The 20,200-nt window shown below is 46.3% G+C and overlaps 1 protein-coding gene across 10 annotated transcripts in view; it reads left to right on the forward strand.

Annotated features, from left to right (window-relative positions):
• mef2aa (myocyte enhancer factor 2aa) overlaps nt 1-20,200 on the forward strand; it is a 133,894-nt gene that overhangs the window by 47,769 nt on the left and 65,925 nt on the right. For all 10 annotated transcript variants that reach the window (XM_066684215.1, XM_066684217.1, XM_066684219.1 and 7 more), the window contains one exon: nt 14,095-14,298. In XM_066684215.1, the coding sequence (XP_066540312.1) occupies nt 14,095-14,298 (204 nt within the window). The remainder of the gene's footprint in view (nt 1-14,094; nt 14,299-20,200) is intronic.

The raw sequence follows: 20,200 nt of genomic DNA on the forward strand, positions 1-20,200 counted from the left end.
GACACAGGGAGAACACACCACACTCCTCACAGACAGTCACCCGGAGGAAACCCACGCAGACACAGAGAGAACACACCACACTCCTCACAGACAGTCACCCGGAGGAAACCCACGCAGACACAGAGAGAACACACCACACTCCTCACAGACAGTCACCCGGAGGAAACCCACGCAGACACAGGGAGAACACACCACACTCCTCACAGACAGTCACCCGGAGGAAACCCACGCAGACACAGGGAGAACACACCACACTCCTCACAGACAGTCACCCGGAGGAAACCCACGCAGACACAGGGAGAACACACCACACTCCTCACAGACAGTCACCCGGAGGAAACCCACGCAGACACAGGGAGAACACACCACACTCCTCACAGACAGTCACCCGGAGGAAACCCACGCAGACACAGAGAGAACACACCACACTCCTCACAGACAGTCACCCGGAGGAAACCCATGCAGACACAGAGAGAACACACCACACTCCTCACAGACAGTCACCCTGAGGAAACCCACGCAGACACAGGGAGAACACACCACACTCCTCACAGACAGTCATTCGGTTCTCATCTTGAAATTATTATTTTCATTTAATTCCTGTCTAGTTTTCATCGTGAAAAACATGTCATCAACAAACATATGCCATCATAGTGTTTATTAACAGATTTAACACTAGGGGAAATGAATACAGATCAATTAGTCAACAAGTGAATCGACTGTAGAAATGATTATTACTAGGGCATTAACCTCGATTGAGCCGCTGAGTTTTCTCTGCGATTGAGAACAGCCTGAGTCTGACCCTGGCACCATTTCGTGATGATGCCAGTAGAGATTGTTCCTCTCTGCTCCCTCGCTGCCGTGTGCTTGCTCTGTGAATTAAAAATGGAAGAAGCAGAGGCCCTGTCAGGCATGCCACCCCATCCTTCTGGAACATTCCCCCAGCTGCCCCTTAAGTGCGTCCTGGCGGAGGGAGAGGAGGAGAGATTGGGAAAGCAGAAGAAGAAGAAGCCGCAGCAGCAGAAGACGAAGAAGGCGACTAGAGGAGCTCTGCTGAACAGGCCAGGTTTGACAAGCTAATTGCAAAGCTGTGTAGGGGGTGGACACCTGCCATAATAGCGTGGAAGGGCAGAATTATCCCGTAACAACCACCTTCCTCGCTTCTTCATCCTCTGCTACCTGCCTGTCCGCTCGTCTGCTCAGTTCCAGCGCGGATTCTCTTCTCCGCTTCTGCAAGCCTGCAATTATTAGCCTTAACCATGACGTGCAGCTGTCTCGCACGGACAGCGCAAAATGGATGGGCAGAAGCAGAAGTGCGCTGTTAAATTAGCTCCCCCAGTGAAACGAGCCTTAATTACTCTAGTGGACTCAAAAGCCTCTAATGAGAGATGCCTCTCCTGGAGAAAACAGCGGCTCTCCAGCCCTGGATTGTGTAGTGACAGCTCTTTGCCTGGTGAATGGTGCGGCATAATATTATGAGTGCTATTGTAAGTAAAGACCCCAGGGGACAGTTCTGTGAAAGCGTGCACCAGAACTTTCCCCTGGTGAAGTGAAGAGAGAGAGAGAGAGAGAGAGAGAGAGGTGGAGGGGTTAGTACCGGGTACCGTTTCGGTTTGCTTTTACGTTACGCTGTTTCTTTCACGTGGATTTGTCTTGCGCATACGAGCTTCATGCCTAACGACGTCCTCTGTACACCATTAAGCAGCTCACTGGGGGTAATTGCTCAAGTCATTAAAAGTTTGATGGTTTCTCGCTGTTGGGTGGAGCACCGCCTGCCCTTGATTTGCCTTGCCTTGCCTCGGCTTGGCTTACTTTGGCTGCCGTGCATCACATGCTCATGACATGCTCTACCTCTCTCCCTCTCACTCTCTCTATCTCTTTCCCTCCCATCCTCCATATCCCTCTGTTTTTGTCACCAGGGAAAGAGCAAAGCACATCCCCCACTCTCCCCTCCCTTCTCTCTCTCCATCCGAGTTCCTAAAAGCTCTTGAGCTAACACTATTATTCTTTAATGGGCAAAAACATGCTTGATAGTGAACAGAGGAGGGGGAAAGAGGAGGATAGAGGGTAGATAATAAAAAGCAGTAGGTGAGGTAGGCTACAGGTTCTCAAACACTGCAGGGCAATCCAGGACTGTCCGGAGAGGACTTTTTAATGTGACTACGTTAGTGTACAGTCGTGGGTTTGTGAGGGGAAACAGTGTAGGTTGCTGTTGTGTGTAATTTATGGCTGATGTCAACAACAGTGAAATGATTCAAACTCTAACACCCCCCCCCCACACACACACACACACCCTCCCCCACCTCCCCAACTGAGAGACCATGTTGTGTTTGATGATTCATTGTAATGCCTGAACAAAACCATCTGAGTGATGCACATCATAATTATATCATACGTTATGTGGTCATGGATTTCTTGCCCCCACATGCTTGTGGCTTTTGTTTTTTTCCATTAGCAAGCACAAGAGTCCCAGGGCTGTGTCAGATGGCTGTAATAGCATCCTGTGCTTTTCCTTTATGTCAACATTAACACGTTGCAAAACGTGGACCACTATATCCCACCAAAACCCCTCAAAATGACACCGATATCTATATCCACAATCCATCTGTTGCTCTACGTATTTTGTTAAACCCCTTTTATTTAATGCTCATGACCCCTCAGGGCCTCAGCGCTGCAGTGACACTGACGTGGTGGTGGTGTGTTAGTGTGTGTTGTGCTGGTGTAGAGTGGATCAGACACAGCAGTGCTGCTGGAGTTTTTAAACCCCTCAGTGTCTGGACCGAGAACAGTCCACCGACCAAAAACATCCAGCCAACAGCGTCCTGTGTCACTGATGAAGGACTAGAGGACGAGCGACACACACTGTGCAGCGACAGATGAGCTACTGTCTCTGACTTTACATCTACAAGGTGGACCAACGAGGGAGGAGTGTCTCACAGAGTGGACAATGTTTTGAAAACTCAAGTCACCTGTGTCTGATTCACCACGTCCGTGTCACTACAGCGCTACCTCTCAAATCATACCTACTTTGTGGGGGTCCTGAGGGTTGAAAAAAATGGTGGAAGAGGGCAGACAAAGTATGCAGAGCAACGGGTGATCTACAGGTTGTGATTGAAGCACCGCAAAGTACTCCTCTCTGGTCAGTGGAGCTGAGAGAACGGGCAGTGAGTTTAGATACAAGGAGGTCAGTTTAATGTATTGGCTGGTGTCTCCATTTTTTTTTTTTTTTTTTGATCATGTCTTAGGACATTTCTTTTTTTCTGGCCATTACACCCTTCTACATTTTCCTTTCATGTCAACACTGACACATTGCTATCCAGAGACCCTCAACCCCTGTGGCATCCCAAGACTGGCAAATGAGAAGACCTACAGAACTCTGTTCCAAGGTCGCTCCACCATGGCCCCAGCTGGCCGACAGGACCCTCTGGGCTTCCGAAACCACAGAAACCAGTGGTGTTTCCTCTGCCCCCTTTCAGAGATGATCCAGCCGGACAGCGGGGAGGGACCTCTGTCTGTCTCGCAGGCCTGCGAAAAGGCACGGGTCACTCTACCAGCTGCACACCCAACTGTGGACTACAGAAACCTCCTGTTGCTTGTTACGGAGATCATTGGAACTGACATGTAGCTCTCGCGATGTATCCCCCTCTCCTCCCCATCACCCACCCCTCCCCTTTTCCAGCATCCTTCCATCCTTCCCCATTAGCTATCAGACACAAGCATCACCTTCAGTGCCCCAGACCACTGCTGCCCCACATGCCTTGTTTTTCATGTTGGCTCTGCTCCCTAAGGACAGCTTGTGATGGAGTGTCTGACTGACAGGCCAGTCCTTGTCATTTTTCGGAGGTGAAACACACACACAGACACAAACACACACACATATATTATATCTTTCTGAGGTATTAGTGTTATTAATATGGCTTTTATTAAGGTATCTCTGTAGCCCTCAGGGGCGGGATTAGTTTTACCGGTGGACATGGGTAATGTGATTATTCCTGGAGGTCCTCAGTAGTTTTAATCCCGTTCAATTACACAATTTCAGTCATTTTTCCAAAGATTCCTGAGCCTTTTACCTAACACAAGCAGTAAACATATTATCTCACCATTATCTGTTTTGAAGGACTACAAAATAAGGTCGTTAAGGCTTGGATATTTCTGGTGGGAGGGCTGTTCTTAGAACTGTTGTGACAGTCTAAAACTCCAGTAGCCCTGCTGTGTCTGATCCACTGTGTTACAGCAGTGTGTGAATTGAGTAGCCATTGCCATCTCCATTATTTTGACTGAGATTTCTTGAACTTCATTATGGGTTTCATTCAAGGCTGCCTTCACCCAGTCCTCGGTGGTTCAGAGACATTCAGAACACAGCTATAGAACGTAATGTTATAGACCAGAGAGAGAGAGAGAGAGAGTGAGAGAAACAATAAAGAAGTGAGAGCATTTCTTATTTCTACAAGTAGAAACATTTTTTTCATTCATTCATTCATTCATTGTCTGTAACTCTTATCCAGTTCAGGGTCGCGGTGGGTCCGGACCCTATCCGGGAATCACTGGGCGCAAGGCGGGAACACACCCTGTAGGGGGCGCCAGGCCTTCACAGGGCGACACACACTCACACATTCACTCAAGTAAAAACATATCTACTAAAAAAAATAAAATAAAATAATCAGGAGTTAGGAGTTAAATTTTGATTGTTTGTGTGACATTGTCCACAGGTGTGTGTGTGAGTGACTGGGTGAGTGTGTGATGCCCTGGTCCTGATGGCACCCTGTCCAGAGTGTGTTCTTATCATCCCACACTCCAGTCCCTTATTACCCAGTAAACAAGGAACTTCCCTGGACGTTCAAAATAGGTCTAAAAGTAGTCTGTCCGTCAAGGACATATTTTAAACGTCAATGGACGTCCAAAATCCATCTTAATAAGTTAGTTAAGTGGTGACCAATCGATAACGTCAGTGGACGTCCAAAACGCGTTTTATACAAGTCATTTATTTCGGGACCAATTAATAACGTCAATGGACGTCCAAAATACGTCTAATAGGCGTCTTTTCAATGTCTGTATTTGAACTTTCATTTTCAACCTTAAGAGAACGTTGATTAGACGGCAGTCATTACGTTATTTCAACGTTGAATCAACGGCTAAATGTTTACTGGGTAGGGTTTGGCCAAAATATAACTTAATATTAATAAAAATAAAATACTGATATCTTATGAATATTTTTAATGGACAGATCACTCCAGAAAACAACAACTGTATCACATTTCTTAAATTAATTATTTAGATAAAGAGCAGATAGGAAAACCATGTAAACAATTATAATAAGACTACACGTGATAGACAGACATACAGTTGTTTACTTGTTACAGAGCTGGGTAAAGAGTAAACACAGGCTGTTGTGGTTTACAGGATCTCTACAATATTTTTATGATATATGCAGTTGTTTGGTGTTTATAGGGAGACTAATATGACACATGCTCTATATCATTCATGGACTGTCTGATGATAATAACTACATATCATCCTATAGCCTACCCCACGTAGCGCAATGCTAAATGTTCACTCACACATGTAACCAAGCAGACGGCGTAAGATAAACAAACACACAGTGCTCCACGTGAATTTGCCTCTACATGTTGTACACTGTGCTCACGCGCACACAACACGCCAACATAATCCACAGCGAGAAATCACAAAAACCCATCAGCTCCTACAAACAAACATTACCCAACGTGCCTCACCCACACAATCTCACCCATTTCCTCTTCCGTGGGAATGAGGGGGGGGTCTATTTTTATCTCCCCGTCGCTGTAGTTCATGCCCTAAAACCATCAGTCCTGTTCACAGCCCCGTTCCCCACAGCTCCCCCGGCTCCCCTCACTCCATTCAGATCCTCAGATCCTCTCCACAGCCATTACCTGCCCCCGCGTCTAAACAGTCCAGAGTACACAGGAGAGTGGACCAACACGGGGGGACACACAAAGCTCGGACACCTGCTCCAGACTTGAAGAGTTAGCCACGTGAGTTGCTCAGTGAGGAGAGTTATGAAAAGGTCAGCGTTTTCACTCCCGGCATACAATTAGATGAGAAACAATAATTACTGTATTCCTGGCTTCACGGGTCATCGCAGTGACCTTATCAGAGGCTGAAAGAAGTTAGCGACAAGTTCGGCACATTATACATGAATCATAGCTTTACTACTTTTTCTTCTCCTCCTCCTCCTCTTCCTCACGTACTTGATATCTCTCAGATGTGGGAAGGACTCGTTCTGAAGTTGTCTTTAGGTATTGAGGTTTCCTTCGGGTGACTGTCTGTGAGGAGTGTGGTGTGTTCTCCCTGTGTCTGCGTGGGTTTCCTCCGGGTGACTGTCTGTGAGGAGTGTGGTGTGTTCTCTCTGTGTCTGCGTGGGTTTCCTCCGGGTGCTCCGGTTTCCTCCCACAGTTAAAACACACGTTGGTAGGTGGATTGGTGACTCAAAAGTGTCTGTAGGTGTGAATGTGTGAGTGTGTGTCATCCTAAGGACCGGCGCCCAGTGATTCCAGGTAGGCTCTGGACCCGTGCATGAGACGGTGGACTCCAGGACATCAGTCCTCCACCCTAACTCAGCCGTAGAGGGGTTTTACCTGCTCCCAGATCTGAAGAAAGATCTCAGTGGAAAGAGATTTTCTGATGATAGCCATAAAGTATCATCTTTACAGGGAATTAAAAAATCTAATTTTTAGGTCTAACAAATGTTATAGAGGTTTATAGTGATAGAAAAATAATAAAAATAATAAATCTCATGTGTTTTATTTCATACCTGTCCTGAGAAGGCATTGAGCTTACGCTGTAAGGCAATTAAAGATGTTCTGGAGAGACATTCAACAGAATGTGTCCTTGATTCACACGATTCCCTCATAAATTCATAATATGCTGCTGGGAAAAAAATCTACAATAATACGATTTGAATTCTGTACCTTCTTCAAAGCTCAGTGTGTTTAGTCTCAGCGATGGAGTGGGAAACACATCCCCAGCACCAGTCCACATCAACTCAAGGCAGTTCTGTGGCTTTCCACTCTCTCTGTAGACAACCCGGAGTGTGGGTGTGTTGTCTGGGGTCGGACCCGTCTGCCCACGCTTCTGTTGTTTGTTATACAATTGGGTTCAGAAGCTCTACCTGTTTTGTTACATTTTTGCCAGACGGTATAGCATCTGTACGGCCTGGTACGAGAGCGTTGCATAACTGCGGCTCTGTATCGCATTCTCAATCAAAGAAATGACTCGACTCAACCACAAACCAGGAGTTCATCATCAATTTGGTGGTATCACCAACATCATAGACATTTACATGTTTCATCAGGGCTGAGGAGGCCAGGCCTGCGCATGGTGCCCAACAGGAGGGGTGTCACATTGTCAGTGTGTGTGTTTGTGAGTGTGTGTAGACCACACCATCCTGCTCTGCAGGTGAAATGAAGCGCTAGTCTTGGTCAGCACCCCGGTGCATGCTGAGCAGCAGTCAGGCAGAACAATGTCACAGCGCAGCACAGAACAGCAGGGCTTTTCCTGCTCAGCCGCTGACACGTCCGAATCCAGCCCTCAGCCCAGCCCCCAGACTGCACCTCAGAATATCCGTCCGAGCCCATGGGAGCCAATACTTTGCACATAGCTTCTCACATATTCATCTGGCACAGTTTGGGTTTCACATTTCTCATCCTTCGTTTCTAACCTCGGTGGAAGCGTTGTTTTTTTCCTGCTTTACTTTTGCCCCTACATTTTTTCTTCCTCGAATCCAGAGGTATTCACACTTTATTTTCTCCAGAGCCCATAGGGTCCAGGATTGTATTGTGTATTATTAACTGGCTACGATACAAAATAAAATAAAGAGCAGCACATGATGATCACAGCTTCTCCTCCCACTCATATGAACAGAACTCAGCACCAGCTCTGGGGGGCTTTCTCTCCTCATCATACCTTTTTCACCTGACAAAAGCATTGTGACAGACTTGTTAAATACTTACTTACTGCAGTCACACATCTCATTCATGCCCCCACTGCAACGCAACCCATGCACACCCTCCTCCAGCTTCTTAAATCTAACCCTAACCCTAACCCCACTGCTCCCCTACAGTTTAAATACTTCTTCTCTAAGTCATATTCTGCACAGGAGTCTTTTGTTGTGGTCCATGATGCAAAAAGCAAGTGAAACAGCAGGTCTGGGGCCAGTCCTGGAAAGTTCTAATTCAGACTGACTGTTTTCTCGGGTTCTCACAGACCATGTACCTAGCCCTTTAAGAGCCGCCAGTGTTTACAGATTTACACTCACCTTCAGCATTCTGCATTTGGATTCATCGAAAGCATCAGTTGAAATACCCATAGGTCCTTTTTGGGTCTTAAAGGGGACATACTGTATTATCAAGCAATCAGATTTCAGTGCATGGGCATGTTTATTTGGAGATCTGGTGCCCACCAACCCACACTCTGTGAAACAAAAGCTCCCAGTGAGGTTTCTGTGGGGTGCCAGAAAACATGGAAAACAAATGAGCCGCTCTGAGTTTGTGCTTATTTTATTATAGTCATGTAAGCGCAGAGACCTTAGAGTTGGGCCGGCCCCTCATCTGCATCTGTCCAATCACCGCACTGGACCCACCTTTATGTGAGAGAGCAAAGACGAGGTTAAACGCAACAAAACAGACGCAAAGAGTGCGGAGAAATACGAGCATTGAGAACAAAAACGGAGAAGAAAGAGAAACAAGCAAAAACGGCTAAAAAACAGAGATTCTGCTCCTCTGCTGTGACCTCGGGGTCGGGGGGTGGGGGGGGGGGACAGCGAGCGGCTTGTTATCGTTTAAAGGAACAGGCGCTGAAAGTGGTCGTTCGGAACAGGAATACTGCTGTGAGGTTTGATCCTTTTGGTATTTTAATTAAAGCAGGTCATAGATGCTTCATCAAGACCCAGAACTGTGTTTCACTGTTTTAATTATTTGGAGGAGGTATTATTAGCTATTATTATTTGCTTAACTATTGACCTGCCTCTTACTATTTATAAAGGCTATCTGTCTCAAAATATATTAAAATAACAGAACAGAAAATAAAAATAAATAATAAGAAACATGACTTCTTGCTGTGTTTTGAGTCTCGCGTGCTCTATTATTAAACTCCGGATCACTTTAACACCCCTCAGTTCTGGAGGCATCTGTTCCCTCCGAAGTGACGCTGGTGCACGTGCCGCTGTAAAGCTTGGAGTGTGCCGCGGCGTGCGCTGCGCTGTGTGGATCAGTTTGTCATTGCCAAAGCTGTGTGCGTTTGCAGTGAGAGCAGGCGGAGAGAGAGAGCAAGACTAATGACAGCTGGGAGGGAGCTGGTCTCACTGGGTGTGGGGATAAAGAGGCAAACAGTGCAGGCTGCTGTCTCGCCAAGCTCAGCTTACTGCTCTCTCAGGACCACTCAGGTACACAGCCCACCTCACCACCACTCCGCTAACCACCGCTTTAGCCAGAACGCCTCTATCCTTCCTCCTCTGGGTCTTACAGAGAGGACAAATCCACGTGTAATCATTCCGTTTGACTGGAGCGGCTCTATCTGCCGAACAATTCAATTAGCACCGGGTGACTGTTGGATACAATGCAGTTCATTGGTAATTGGACAGTGATACAGTTTGGCTCCGAGATGCAGCCCACATTGGAGTTTGAATGGAACTGAAGGGTGCGCTCCTTAAAATGCAGGTGCGCATTTTTAAAGACGTGTTATTGATGGATGGAGCGATGAAGGAATAACTTATTATTATTAGAAAGTGAAGCAGGTGAAGACGTTAAAATGCAGGGTGTCTCTAAGGTTATTTAAGCCTTTACAATAGTCTCTCAAAGTGATGGTAGTATGATTAATGTATCCTATCAGGCATCTCCAAATACTAGACCTTTATCCAAACAGGAACTGAGTGACGGTTCTGTCCAGATCTGTGGCCAATTTAAAATAAACGGACGCAGCTAAAACAGTTAATACAGAAAACTCAGTTCGCTAGAGACAGCGAGAGGGATGTGAGAGTGACAGCGTGGCTCCAAAAAAAGGAAAGTTGGTGTAGAAAAGTGACCAGAGGAAGTGGGTTGTGGCGTTGTGTTCTAAACCAGTGGGTTCCCGAAATATGGCATTAATCGAGCAGCTTGAGACCAAGCTGAAAACAGAGATCCTCACTGAAATTGACCTGAATATTGAAGTGAATCCTTCACTCTCACTGTTCCTATGACTCCAAAGCCCAGAGCTGTGTCACTGTCCACGTACTAACCTCATTTCCAAAATGCCACTGTTATATCCAAGGCGTGTACGGCTGAGGTGACTCTCGGCCAGTGTTGGTGTATACTTTAGATAATGAATCGCTTTAAATTCCCATAAATTGAATGAAGAGAAACGAGAGATGATTTGTGTTGTGTTGGAAGACATAATTGGGTGCTGTAATCACCTGTAATGTGGAACATGTGACATTACTCCCACTCCACTGGCGCTGACCCAGGGGCTGTGTGCTTTCAGAGACACTGTATAGCTCATTGGATTATATTGCATTATACTATTCGAAATGAGGCTTGCCGCAAGCTGTGACCAATTAAAGTTGAACAAAGCCAGCTCATCTGCTCAGCTCTGCTTAGTAGGTCAGTGAAATTGGTGGAAGTGAACACACACACACACACACTCACACACACACGCGCGCACACACACACACGCACCCTCCGACTCCTTTTAGCTCAAGGCATCGTTTTCTGAGCTGTAGCTTTGGCATCTTTGTACGTTTTGCCATGTGCGACGCCATCCTGCTCCATGTGAGAGCACATTACCACGCTTTTGCACGCTGCTATCCTATTTTGTCCAAATCACGCACGGTAATCTGGCCTCCGCCTTGCTATACATTACACGCTAAACGGGAGCACACAAGGGCGCTAAGCTCCATTCCTTTACTGTGTGTGAACTGACTGCCTACATAATATTAACTAAATACTGGAATTGCAGTTATATAGTAATTAGACTGCAATTCTGGCACTTGTCCCCTGCATGGTACCTACTCTACTGGATGGGACTTTTGGTTCCTGGTTCCATGGTTTTCCCCTAATATATAGCTGGTGATGTCGCAAACCCCTGTCTCTAACGGGAACAATGAGTTGTTTATTCATCCATCCATCCATTATCTGTATCCCTTATCCAATTCAGGGTCGCGGTGGGTCCAGAGTCTACCTGGAATCATTGGGCGCAAGGCGGGGAATACACCCTGGAGGGGGCACCAGTCCTTCACAGGGCAAGACACACTCACACATTCACTCACACACTCACACCTACGGACACTTTTGAGTCGCCAATCCACCTACCAACGTGTGTTTTTGGACTGTGGGAGGAAACCGGAGCACCCGGAGGAAACCCACGCAGACACAGGGAGAACACACCAACTGCTCACAGACAGTCACCCGGAGGAAACCCACGCAGACACAGGGAGAACACACCAACTGCTCACAGACAGTCACCCGGAGGAAACCCACGCAGACACAGGGAGAACACACCACACTCCCCACAGACAGTCACCCGGAGGAAACCCACGCAGACACAGGGAGAACACACCACACTCCTCACAGACAGTCACCCGGAGGAAACCCACGCAGACACAGGGAGAACACACCACACTCCACACAGACAGTCACCCGGAGGAAACCCACGCAGACACAGGGAAAACACACCACACTCCTCACAGACAGTCACCCGGAGGAAACCCACGCAGACACAGGGAGAACACACCACACTCCACACAGACAGTCACCCGGAGGAAACCCACGCAGACACAGGGAGAACACACCACACTCCACATAGACAGTCACCCGGAGGAAACCCACGCAGACACAGGGAGAACACACCACACTCCTCACAGACAGTCACCCGGAGGAAACCCACGCAGACACAGGGAGAACACACCACACTCCACACAGACAGTCACCCGGAGGAAACCCACGCAGACACAGGGAAAACACACCACACTCCTCACAGACAGTCACCCGGAGGAAACCCACGCAGACACAGGGAGAACACACCACACTCCACACAGACAGTCACCCGGAGGAAACCCATGCAGACACAGGGAGAACACACCACACTCCTCACAGACAGTCACCCGGAGAAAACCCACACTGACACAGGGAGAACACATCAAACTCCTCACAGACAGTCACCCGGAGGAAATCCACGCAGACACAGGGAGAACACACCACACTCCTCACAGACAGTCACCCGGAGGAAACCCACGCAGACACAGGGAGAACACACCACACTCCTCACAGACAGTCACCCGGAGGAAACCCACGCAGACACAGGGAGAACACACCACACTCCTCACAGACAGTCACCCGGAGGAAACCCACGCAGACACAGGGAGAACACACCACACTCCTCACAGACAGTCACCCGGAGCGGGAACTGAACCCACAACCTCCAGGTCCCTGGAGCTGTGTGACTGCGACACTACCTGCTGCGCCACCGTGCCGCCCAATGAGTTGTTTTCTCATCGCGTATTCGCGTGTTGTTGTTGCTGTGGTTTTTCTTTCATCAGCCATCGATCCAAGGTGCATTTAAACCTTTTCAACAGACCACGCGATAATTTTACAAGCTGCCGTCGTGAGTCGGATAAAAACAAACGTGATCTCTCCTGAAGCTGGAGATTTTACAGATTGAGAGTTGGTGCTGGTCGTCTGCATTCGGTCATGACTGACACATCTCTCTGGCTTTACACATCACAGTTTAGTCCCTACTCAGCTCGCTTGGAACAGTAAGCAAGAAGGGACTCAAAAAAACAGTTCCAGGTACAAAATTTCCCTAAAAGAGAAACAAAAAAGCAGTGTAGAGCTGAGTAGAGTGCGTACAATGCCAAAGGCCAATATTTTGTCTTCCTCTTTTTACTGTATGCACCATCAGTAAAACTGGCAAAATGAACCAGCCCAGCAGAGCATGAAGCATGACGATAGGTCATCTGTGTACAGCTCGGGTTACTACAGGAGTGATGCATGAGCTGCTGTAGTGAACCAGCAGGCTCGTGTTACAGCAGCAGTTACAGGACAGAGGGATGAGGGAGAGCCGTGTTTCACTAATGACACTGATTGCTCAGGCCGAGGAGCCACTGCTGCGATCCGGCAGCTGACCTGTCTAACCTGAGCATGGCTGCTGCTCTGTCTGGGAGCTAATGGAGAGACTGAGGCTGGACTGGACTGAGGTGGTCATGAGGATCCAGCCTCACCGTCCTGGGAATCCAAAATGAGAACTGTAGTTAACTCTGGTGTTCCAACAGTTCCAGTGTAATGCAGAAGGCTGTGGATCCACAGAGGTTTTATGATTTATGGGGAAAAGCTGGACATTAAAAAGACACCCCGCCCCAACTTCCCCATCCCCGGTTCAAACCTCTCCTAGGGTCAAGGTCTGTGAGGAGTGTGGAGTGTTCTCCTTGTGTCTGCGTGGGTTTCTTCCACGGGCCCCTGTTTACTGCCACAGTCCAGACACATACGTTGATATGAGAATTGACTGTGTGACATTGTCCCTGTGTGTATCGGCAGGTGTGAGTGTGTGACTGGGTGAAATTGTGCATCGCTGTGAGTGACAGGGTTAGTGTATGTAGGCCCCGGATCCACTCTGAACCTGGTCTGAGAAGATGAATGAATGTATGGATGAATGGACAACCACTGTGTCACTCGTAAATTCCGTTTAACACAATTTAAAAAAAACAAAAAAAACAATTCCAAGCTTGTTAACTTTAAACTGTTGAGCCTTAACTTATTATTCCTTCACCTTTGGAATATTACTGAGCAACTGCTATAAACCATTTTGTGTTCTCTTTGAGAGTAAGTAATATTTATAGTCTTTGGCTGAAGCCGTTACTCAGAAAAACATGAATAGAGTTTGTTTGTTTGTTTAAAAACAATGTGCCAGTTCACTTTGGGAGTCAACTATGATTTCCTAGCCTCGGTGGGATGATAGTATAATACCTAACTGTAATAATAACCATTATAATAATAGTTGTATATGAAGATTTAATGGGATTTGTTCTAATTAAAGTCTTCTACGTTTCACCAAACACAGCGTCTTCTTGTGTCCACTCCTGTCCACCCGCAGGTCACCTTCACGAAGAGGAAGTTTGGCTTGATGAAGAAGGCCTACGAGCTGAGCGTGCTGTGCGACTGTGAGATTGCGCTGATCATATTCAACAGCTCCAACAAACTCTTTCAGTATGCCAGCACCGACATGGACAAAGTCCTGCTGAAATACACAGAGTACAACGAGCCCCACGAGAGCAGGACCAACTCCGACATCGTGGAGGTGAGTGTGTTGTCACCTGCTGCTTTTTACTGCAACTAATAGCAACTTCTGAAAGAGCCTAATGGAAACATGTGCGAGGATGTGGTTCATCTGCTGTTCTCAGGTCGTCTAAGTATATGATTCCATTCTCAGATACTCATACAGTACAGATAACTTCCCGCTCTTTACCAGAAAACATGCTGCAGACATTGGAGGCCTGTTAACTGCCAGAAAAGAGATCTGTAGCTTAGTTTTGGTCATTGCTGTGCCTCCCTTGTCATCGTCTAGTACACTTACCTTTACCTCTAGGGTCTAAGGGCAGTATTCGTACAACTTATTCTCCTTTAACTGCACTTAATCCCCATCTCAAAGCCCAGTTTGATATTCAGCCTGAACCAGAAAGACCAATAATGGCCAGGTGTATAACCTCTACACCTCTTGGTTAGTTTTCCACAAATTGTAGATGGACACATAAATCCACCAATGAGAGGCAGATATCAGACGTGCTTCTGAACATGAGTTGAGTACCACCTCGAGGTGAGGTGGAATGTAAAAGGGCAGACTCTAATGATTCAGGAAATGTCTGAATCATATTTCTGGGCTGTTATGACAACAAAGACTTAGCAGAACAACTTCGCAGTAAACAGATACATTTGATGCACACAAGCGTTTGTCGAAACCCAAGAGGGTGAATACAGACTTCATCTCATTATGTCATATTCGGTCTTATCTAAAGGCAGTGGTGATTGAATGTGAAACTGCTCTGGATTAGAGTGTGTGAGATAAATTTGCGCATTCAAACGTCGTTTAGTCGTCATTCAAAGGTTTCCTTTAATATAAAAGCAGTTTGATGAAGGTAGATGTATAAAATGAGCTGCTGAAGATGTTTACACCTTCACAAACTCATAGGCATCCACACGTTTGTAGGAAGCTGGGAGAAAACACAGTAGAGGTATTAGGAGTTTCCAGAATGATCAGGAGAAATGATCACTCTCAGTTCTGATCTTTATCACATGACCCCATAACTGAAAAAGCTGTTTTGAGTTGACAGTTATATTATATTTAAGGTTGCTTTGTATTTGGAAAGTGGTGCTAGGATCTCAACGCAGACAACTTTCTGACAAATTGCTTCAAAATATCTTCCATGAAAATGTAGCTTACTAGAAACACTTACTAGTTTTGTTGTTATACACGTAAATGTATAGTCATTTTTAAGATGGGGATTCCACTCAGATGTTAATGAGTGTTTATTGAGTAAATATGGGACTCTCAACAGTGTTTACTCTAGTTGGTTATTTGGGTGCTCATCAGCTTTGCAAATATCATAACCCATATCTTCCACTTGTAAATCATATCTATGAGTTAAGAGCTGAGGGGTTATGTGTCTTTATTGTTTTTATGTAACCACTTAGCCACAGTTGTGTAGTTTATGAAACAGAGCTTTGTGCAGACGTGATGAGGCCTGGCCGGAGAGTAACCGTTTCCGTCTCATCCTCGTTCTGATAGGGCTTCAGGACGTCTGCAGGACTTGATAAAGTTCAGCTCTGCTTCAGTCTGGCAACTGACAATAAGAACAGGTCACGAATCAGCTCCCCTGTTGCCAGACACACAGTATGGCGCCTTTGTTTTCTTTTGTAACAGTGTCCCTTAATACCAGGTTTATTTTTATTTAGTCCATTCCTAATTTGTGTGGTGTAGGTGTTTCACGCAAGCGTGTTTACTCACGACAAGCCCACCCAGCTGGTCCTGAAGACGCTGAATGCAAACCCTAAGCATTCTACGGTAGTGCTTATTACAGAGAGTGCTAGATTTGCCAAGCGTGCACTGTCCTCATTTGTCAAAGCAGCGTTCCGGTTACGGAGGCCGTAGACCGTCGGCAAGTAAACAGGGCTAACTGCGGCTTCCAAAATATCCCTCTGACGCAGCTGAGGTTTCTCGCCCCGTCCGAACTGCCTCGCTCTGTAGCTGGCGTCCGCACCTCCAGACGAAATGAAAAGCAAACACGCTGGAAAGGTAATGATAATAACAAAAGAAAAGGCCTTGTTTGTTTTGAAAGCAGATCGCTGAGGCAGTCACAACTGGCCTTTGTGCGTTAGCTTCGACTGAGACGTTTTTATGAAACACTTTCAACCTCAGCCCAGCTTTCCCTCACAGCCGTAACACATTCCTGATTCCGCTGGCTCGGGTCGCCTCAACCACGCTTTGTTCTTCGGCCTGTGTTTGACAACGAGAACTTAATAGCTCAATAGCGTGACGTAGAGAAGTCTGTGATCCTAACTAAAAGTGTTTCACTTAAAGAGAGAAAGGCTAAAGTGGCATAAAAGGAGTCAGCTGTGGCGGTGTTATCTTTTATTCATGCTGATGCCACTGCTAGTGAATTACCTGCTCGGCAGAGCTGCAAAAGAACGCGAGCCGTCTGCGAGGCCTTGGCTTTCCATCAGGGGCCTTCTGCAGGCCCAGCCCTCGCAGCATAGTGCAGGCCCTCACCTGAATTAAAAATGAATAGACACACTCTTCTCCCATTATGTAACCGCCACCCCATCTCAGCCTTGCCTTTTTCTATTTGTCTGCTTCTCCTCCACCATTCTCCTCTTATCTGGCCTTTCCTTAAAGCTCTGGTCAGCTTTACTTTTCCCAAAATGTGGCCGATTTTCTGCAAGAGTTTATAGCCACCTGCATATCCCGGGCATTAACAGACACCTTTTTTAACAGACACATTGTTGTGAGGATCTGAGGATTTCAACCCCAAGAGAGTAAGTGAGGACTGATGTAGGATGATTAGTTTTGAATGCAAGGCCTTCCAGGTGCCCCATCGCTCCAGAATACACAGGTCCACTGCTCCCCAGACCACCGTTGGATGGCAACATTTACGAATGCACATCATATATCGGTTTAATTTGAAACCATCGCCATGACCCTGGCTCTAACAATTTTTGTTTCTGAACTGAGCAACCCTACAGACCCCTGTCCCCGCTGGTGACGTATCCTTAGTTCTCATCAAAACTCGCTGGTTATCACCAAGGATTGGTGGAAATGCGCTGTATGAGTAGTTGAGCAGGTAGAGACTTATTAACATACAGACACATTACAGCTGTGTGCTGGCATCTTCTGTATCTGATAAAGTGGCAGTGCTTTCCTGTAAGTGGCATCTAAGTTACAAACAAACAGCAGAGTGTGGTCAAACATCGAGGTCAAACCCACAAGCTGGTGGCGTGGTGCTGCTCTTTCCCACGTCAGCCATAAAGCCACTCCAGGGAAGCCTGGCCCAGCGCATGAAAATGGCCAACAAAGCGGCCCTTGTCCCTGCCCAGCAGGCCTGCATCTGCGCATGGTCATCCAGATCCCCCCTCAGCCCTGCTGCCTTTGTGGCCAGAGTTCAGAAGTGAAGAAGCAGAGCAGAAGTAAGCCACCTAAAGCCTGGGCTCTCTTTTCCCAGCCCAGGGCACACGCACCACCAAGCCGCGCTGCTGGCAGGGAACAGGGTCATAAAGTAATCCACGCCTGCTGACGAGAGGAGGGATGGCTTCCATTCGGGCCGTGATATCTGCACCGCAGCTTCTGAAGAGGCTCTTAACAATAGCTCTGTACTGAGCTAAGGACAAATGACCAATTACAGTCTGAACCTATTAAAGGCTTGTTCACAATTTTAATCAAAACATACTTTTTTATATAAAGTTCTAATGTTTCCATCTGCTGCGCTCCAGTTTAATTGCACACTGTAAACAGGTCTGATGTGTTTTTGAAAGACTAGTGTAAATAAAAAGGTATAAAAACAAAGGGTCTCAGTCCGATGTGCTTGGCTTCCTCTCTCTTTCTTCTGGAGATGCTTAGATGGTGGAGAGACCTCCAAATGTTGAAAATCATGAAAAAAGATCTGTATATAGCTTTATTCCTGCTCCAAAGGTGGGTAAAATTGATGTATCTTTACAATAGAACTGCCTCTAAGTTCGGGAGACGGCTAACTGCATGAACGTAAACACAGTACAAACGGTGAATTAAAATTTACAGTTCAAATTCAGCCACGTTCAAACAGCTGTCATTTTTTTCCCCTCAAACATACTGTTCCACCTTAAATAACGCTGAGCTTCTGAACTTAGACCAGAGAGAACAGCAGTTTCCCAGAATCATCAGTGTTGTATTTAAAGAACCACAAAGTAGTATATTTTTACCATAAAATTACAAAATGTTCTACTCATCTCCAAAGGTTACATAGTGCAGTTCCTGCAATGCTGAGCCAGAAGTGTCGGCACAATCAGAAGGATTAATGTGGAACGGTATGTTTGAGGACATAAATGACAGTTGTTTGTATGTGGATTAAGTGATTGACAGTTTGAATTACCACAGAATCTCATTTGTAGTCATTCGAGTTGTTTAGTTTTGTAGCGCATTCAGTCTGTGTTTACTTTCATAAAACTGGCAGTCTCCCAAATTCAGTCAATCCCACCTTAAATAGCGTAACTTTAACAGCTAAAATAAGTCAACATTACCCACGTACAGAGCAGGAATAAAGCAACATCCTCATCTCAGGTCATGCTTTTCACTATTCGGAGGTCTCTTTGTTGTCCTGAGATCCTGGGCATGTCGGATCGGGCCTGTAATTTTTATAAAAAAAAAAAAACTCATTTATTGACAGGGATTTGTAAACACATTACACCAGCCAGGGGAAACATTGTAACTTTATAAGTAGTGAATATTTACTTTAAATCATTATCATTAATAATTATTAGTATATTAATATACATGAATATACATATATATTAATATATTAATTTTGATTGAGCTGTTTGCTCATTTAATTCTAATGTTAGTGACCTTGCATAACTGATTACCCAACAGTCCTCTTCCTCTACCTAAAATCCAGAGCCATCTAGCAATCATTTCTACCATGCTAATGGTAACTTATTTTATGCTAGTGCTTGACAGGCTAATGCTGCAGTTGTTCGGACAGTGTGCTCCTGTGGTTGACCTGCTTATGGTTATGTAGCAACAAATAAACTACAGCTAGCTCCAAACCCTGGAGGCAGGTCAAGAGGTCATTAGCATTGCTTTTAAAAAACAAATAGGCATTGTGTACAGCAGATACAGTAATATCTTAAAGACAGCTGTATGTGGTGCATGAGTAGGAACAACTCCAGGCTTATTTCTCGTGAGTGTTACGGTGCTGTGCAGCTTTGCTCTCTGATTTGACTCTGCACTCGGCTCATCCTAATGGACGTGAAAGGCTCTGAATGAGTATTTAATGGATGACTTCTCCCCACTCCTCCCTCCCTCTTTCCATCCCTCTGTCCCTGCCTCCATCTCTCTCTCTCTCTCCTGCTGAAATGTGCTTCACATGGAGGCACTTACACTTATCTAAATTAAACAATTGCATTAAACTCCTAAACGCCACCCAAAACAGTTTGTGCTCTCATTTGCCCGTTTTCTTTCTCGCCGCACACTTTCATTGAGCTGCGATGGCTTCCCGTTCCACGTGAGACACCAAATCAAAGGTCACATTCCTCCTCGCTGCCACCATCTGTAGATAAAGGCTCGGCCTTGTAGCGGGGCAGAACAGATGCCGCACTTTCCACAGATGGATGTGTGCCTGGGGCACAGTTTGATAACCAAGTGCAGGGCTATGGACTTCATCTCAAGCCTGACTTCTTACAGTTAGCACCAGAGTCCTACACTCAGATTGCTGGGAAAAGGAGGGGTGGAGAAAGTCCATGTTTGTGAGTGTGTGTGTGTGTGTGTGTGTGTGTGTGTGGCCAGAGCACGGTGGTTCAACTTCAATAACACTCCAGGCGACAGGTGAAGCGTTGCGTGAAATCTCCCTTTGTGGATCCTGTCCACTTCTCCGTCTGATTAAAAGTGGCCGCGATCCCATCTGCGTCTCCCTTTTCAAAGGCTCCTGGTCTGAAGCGAGCCCTTTTATTTACTGAAT

The sequence above is a fragment of the Hoplias malabaricus genome, chromosome 11, assembly GCF_029633855.1.
Source record: "Hoplias malabaricus isolate fHopMal1 chromosome 11, fHopMal1.hap1, whole genome shotgun sequence".
In the NCBI taxonomy this organism is placed as follows: domain Eukaryota; kingdom Metazoa; phylum Chordata; class Actinopteri; order Characiformes; family Erythrinidae; genus Hoplias; species Hoplias malabaricus.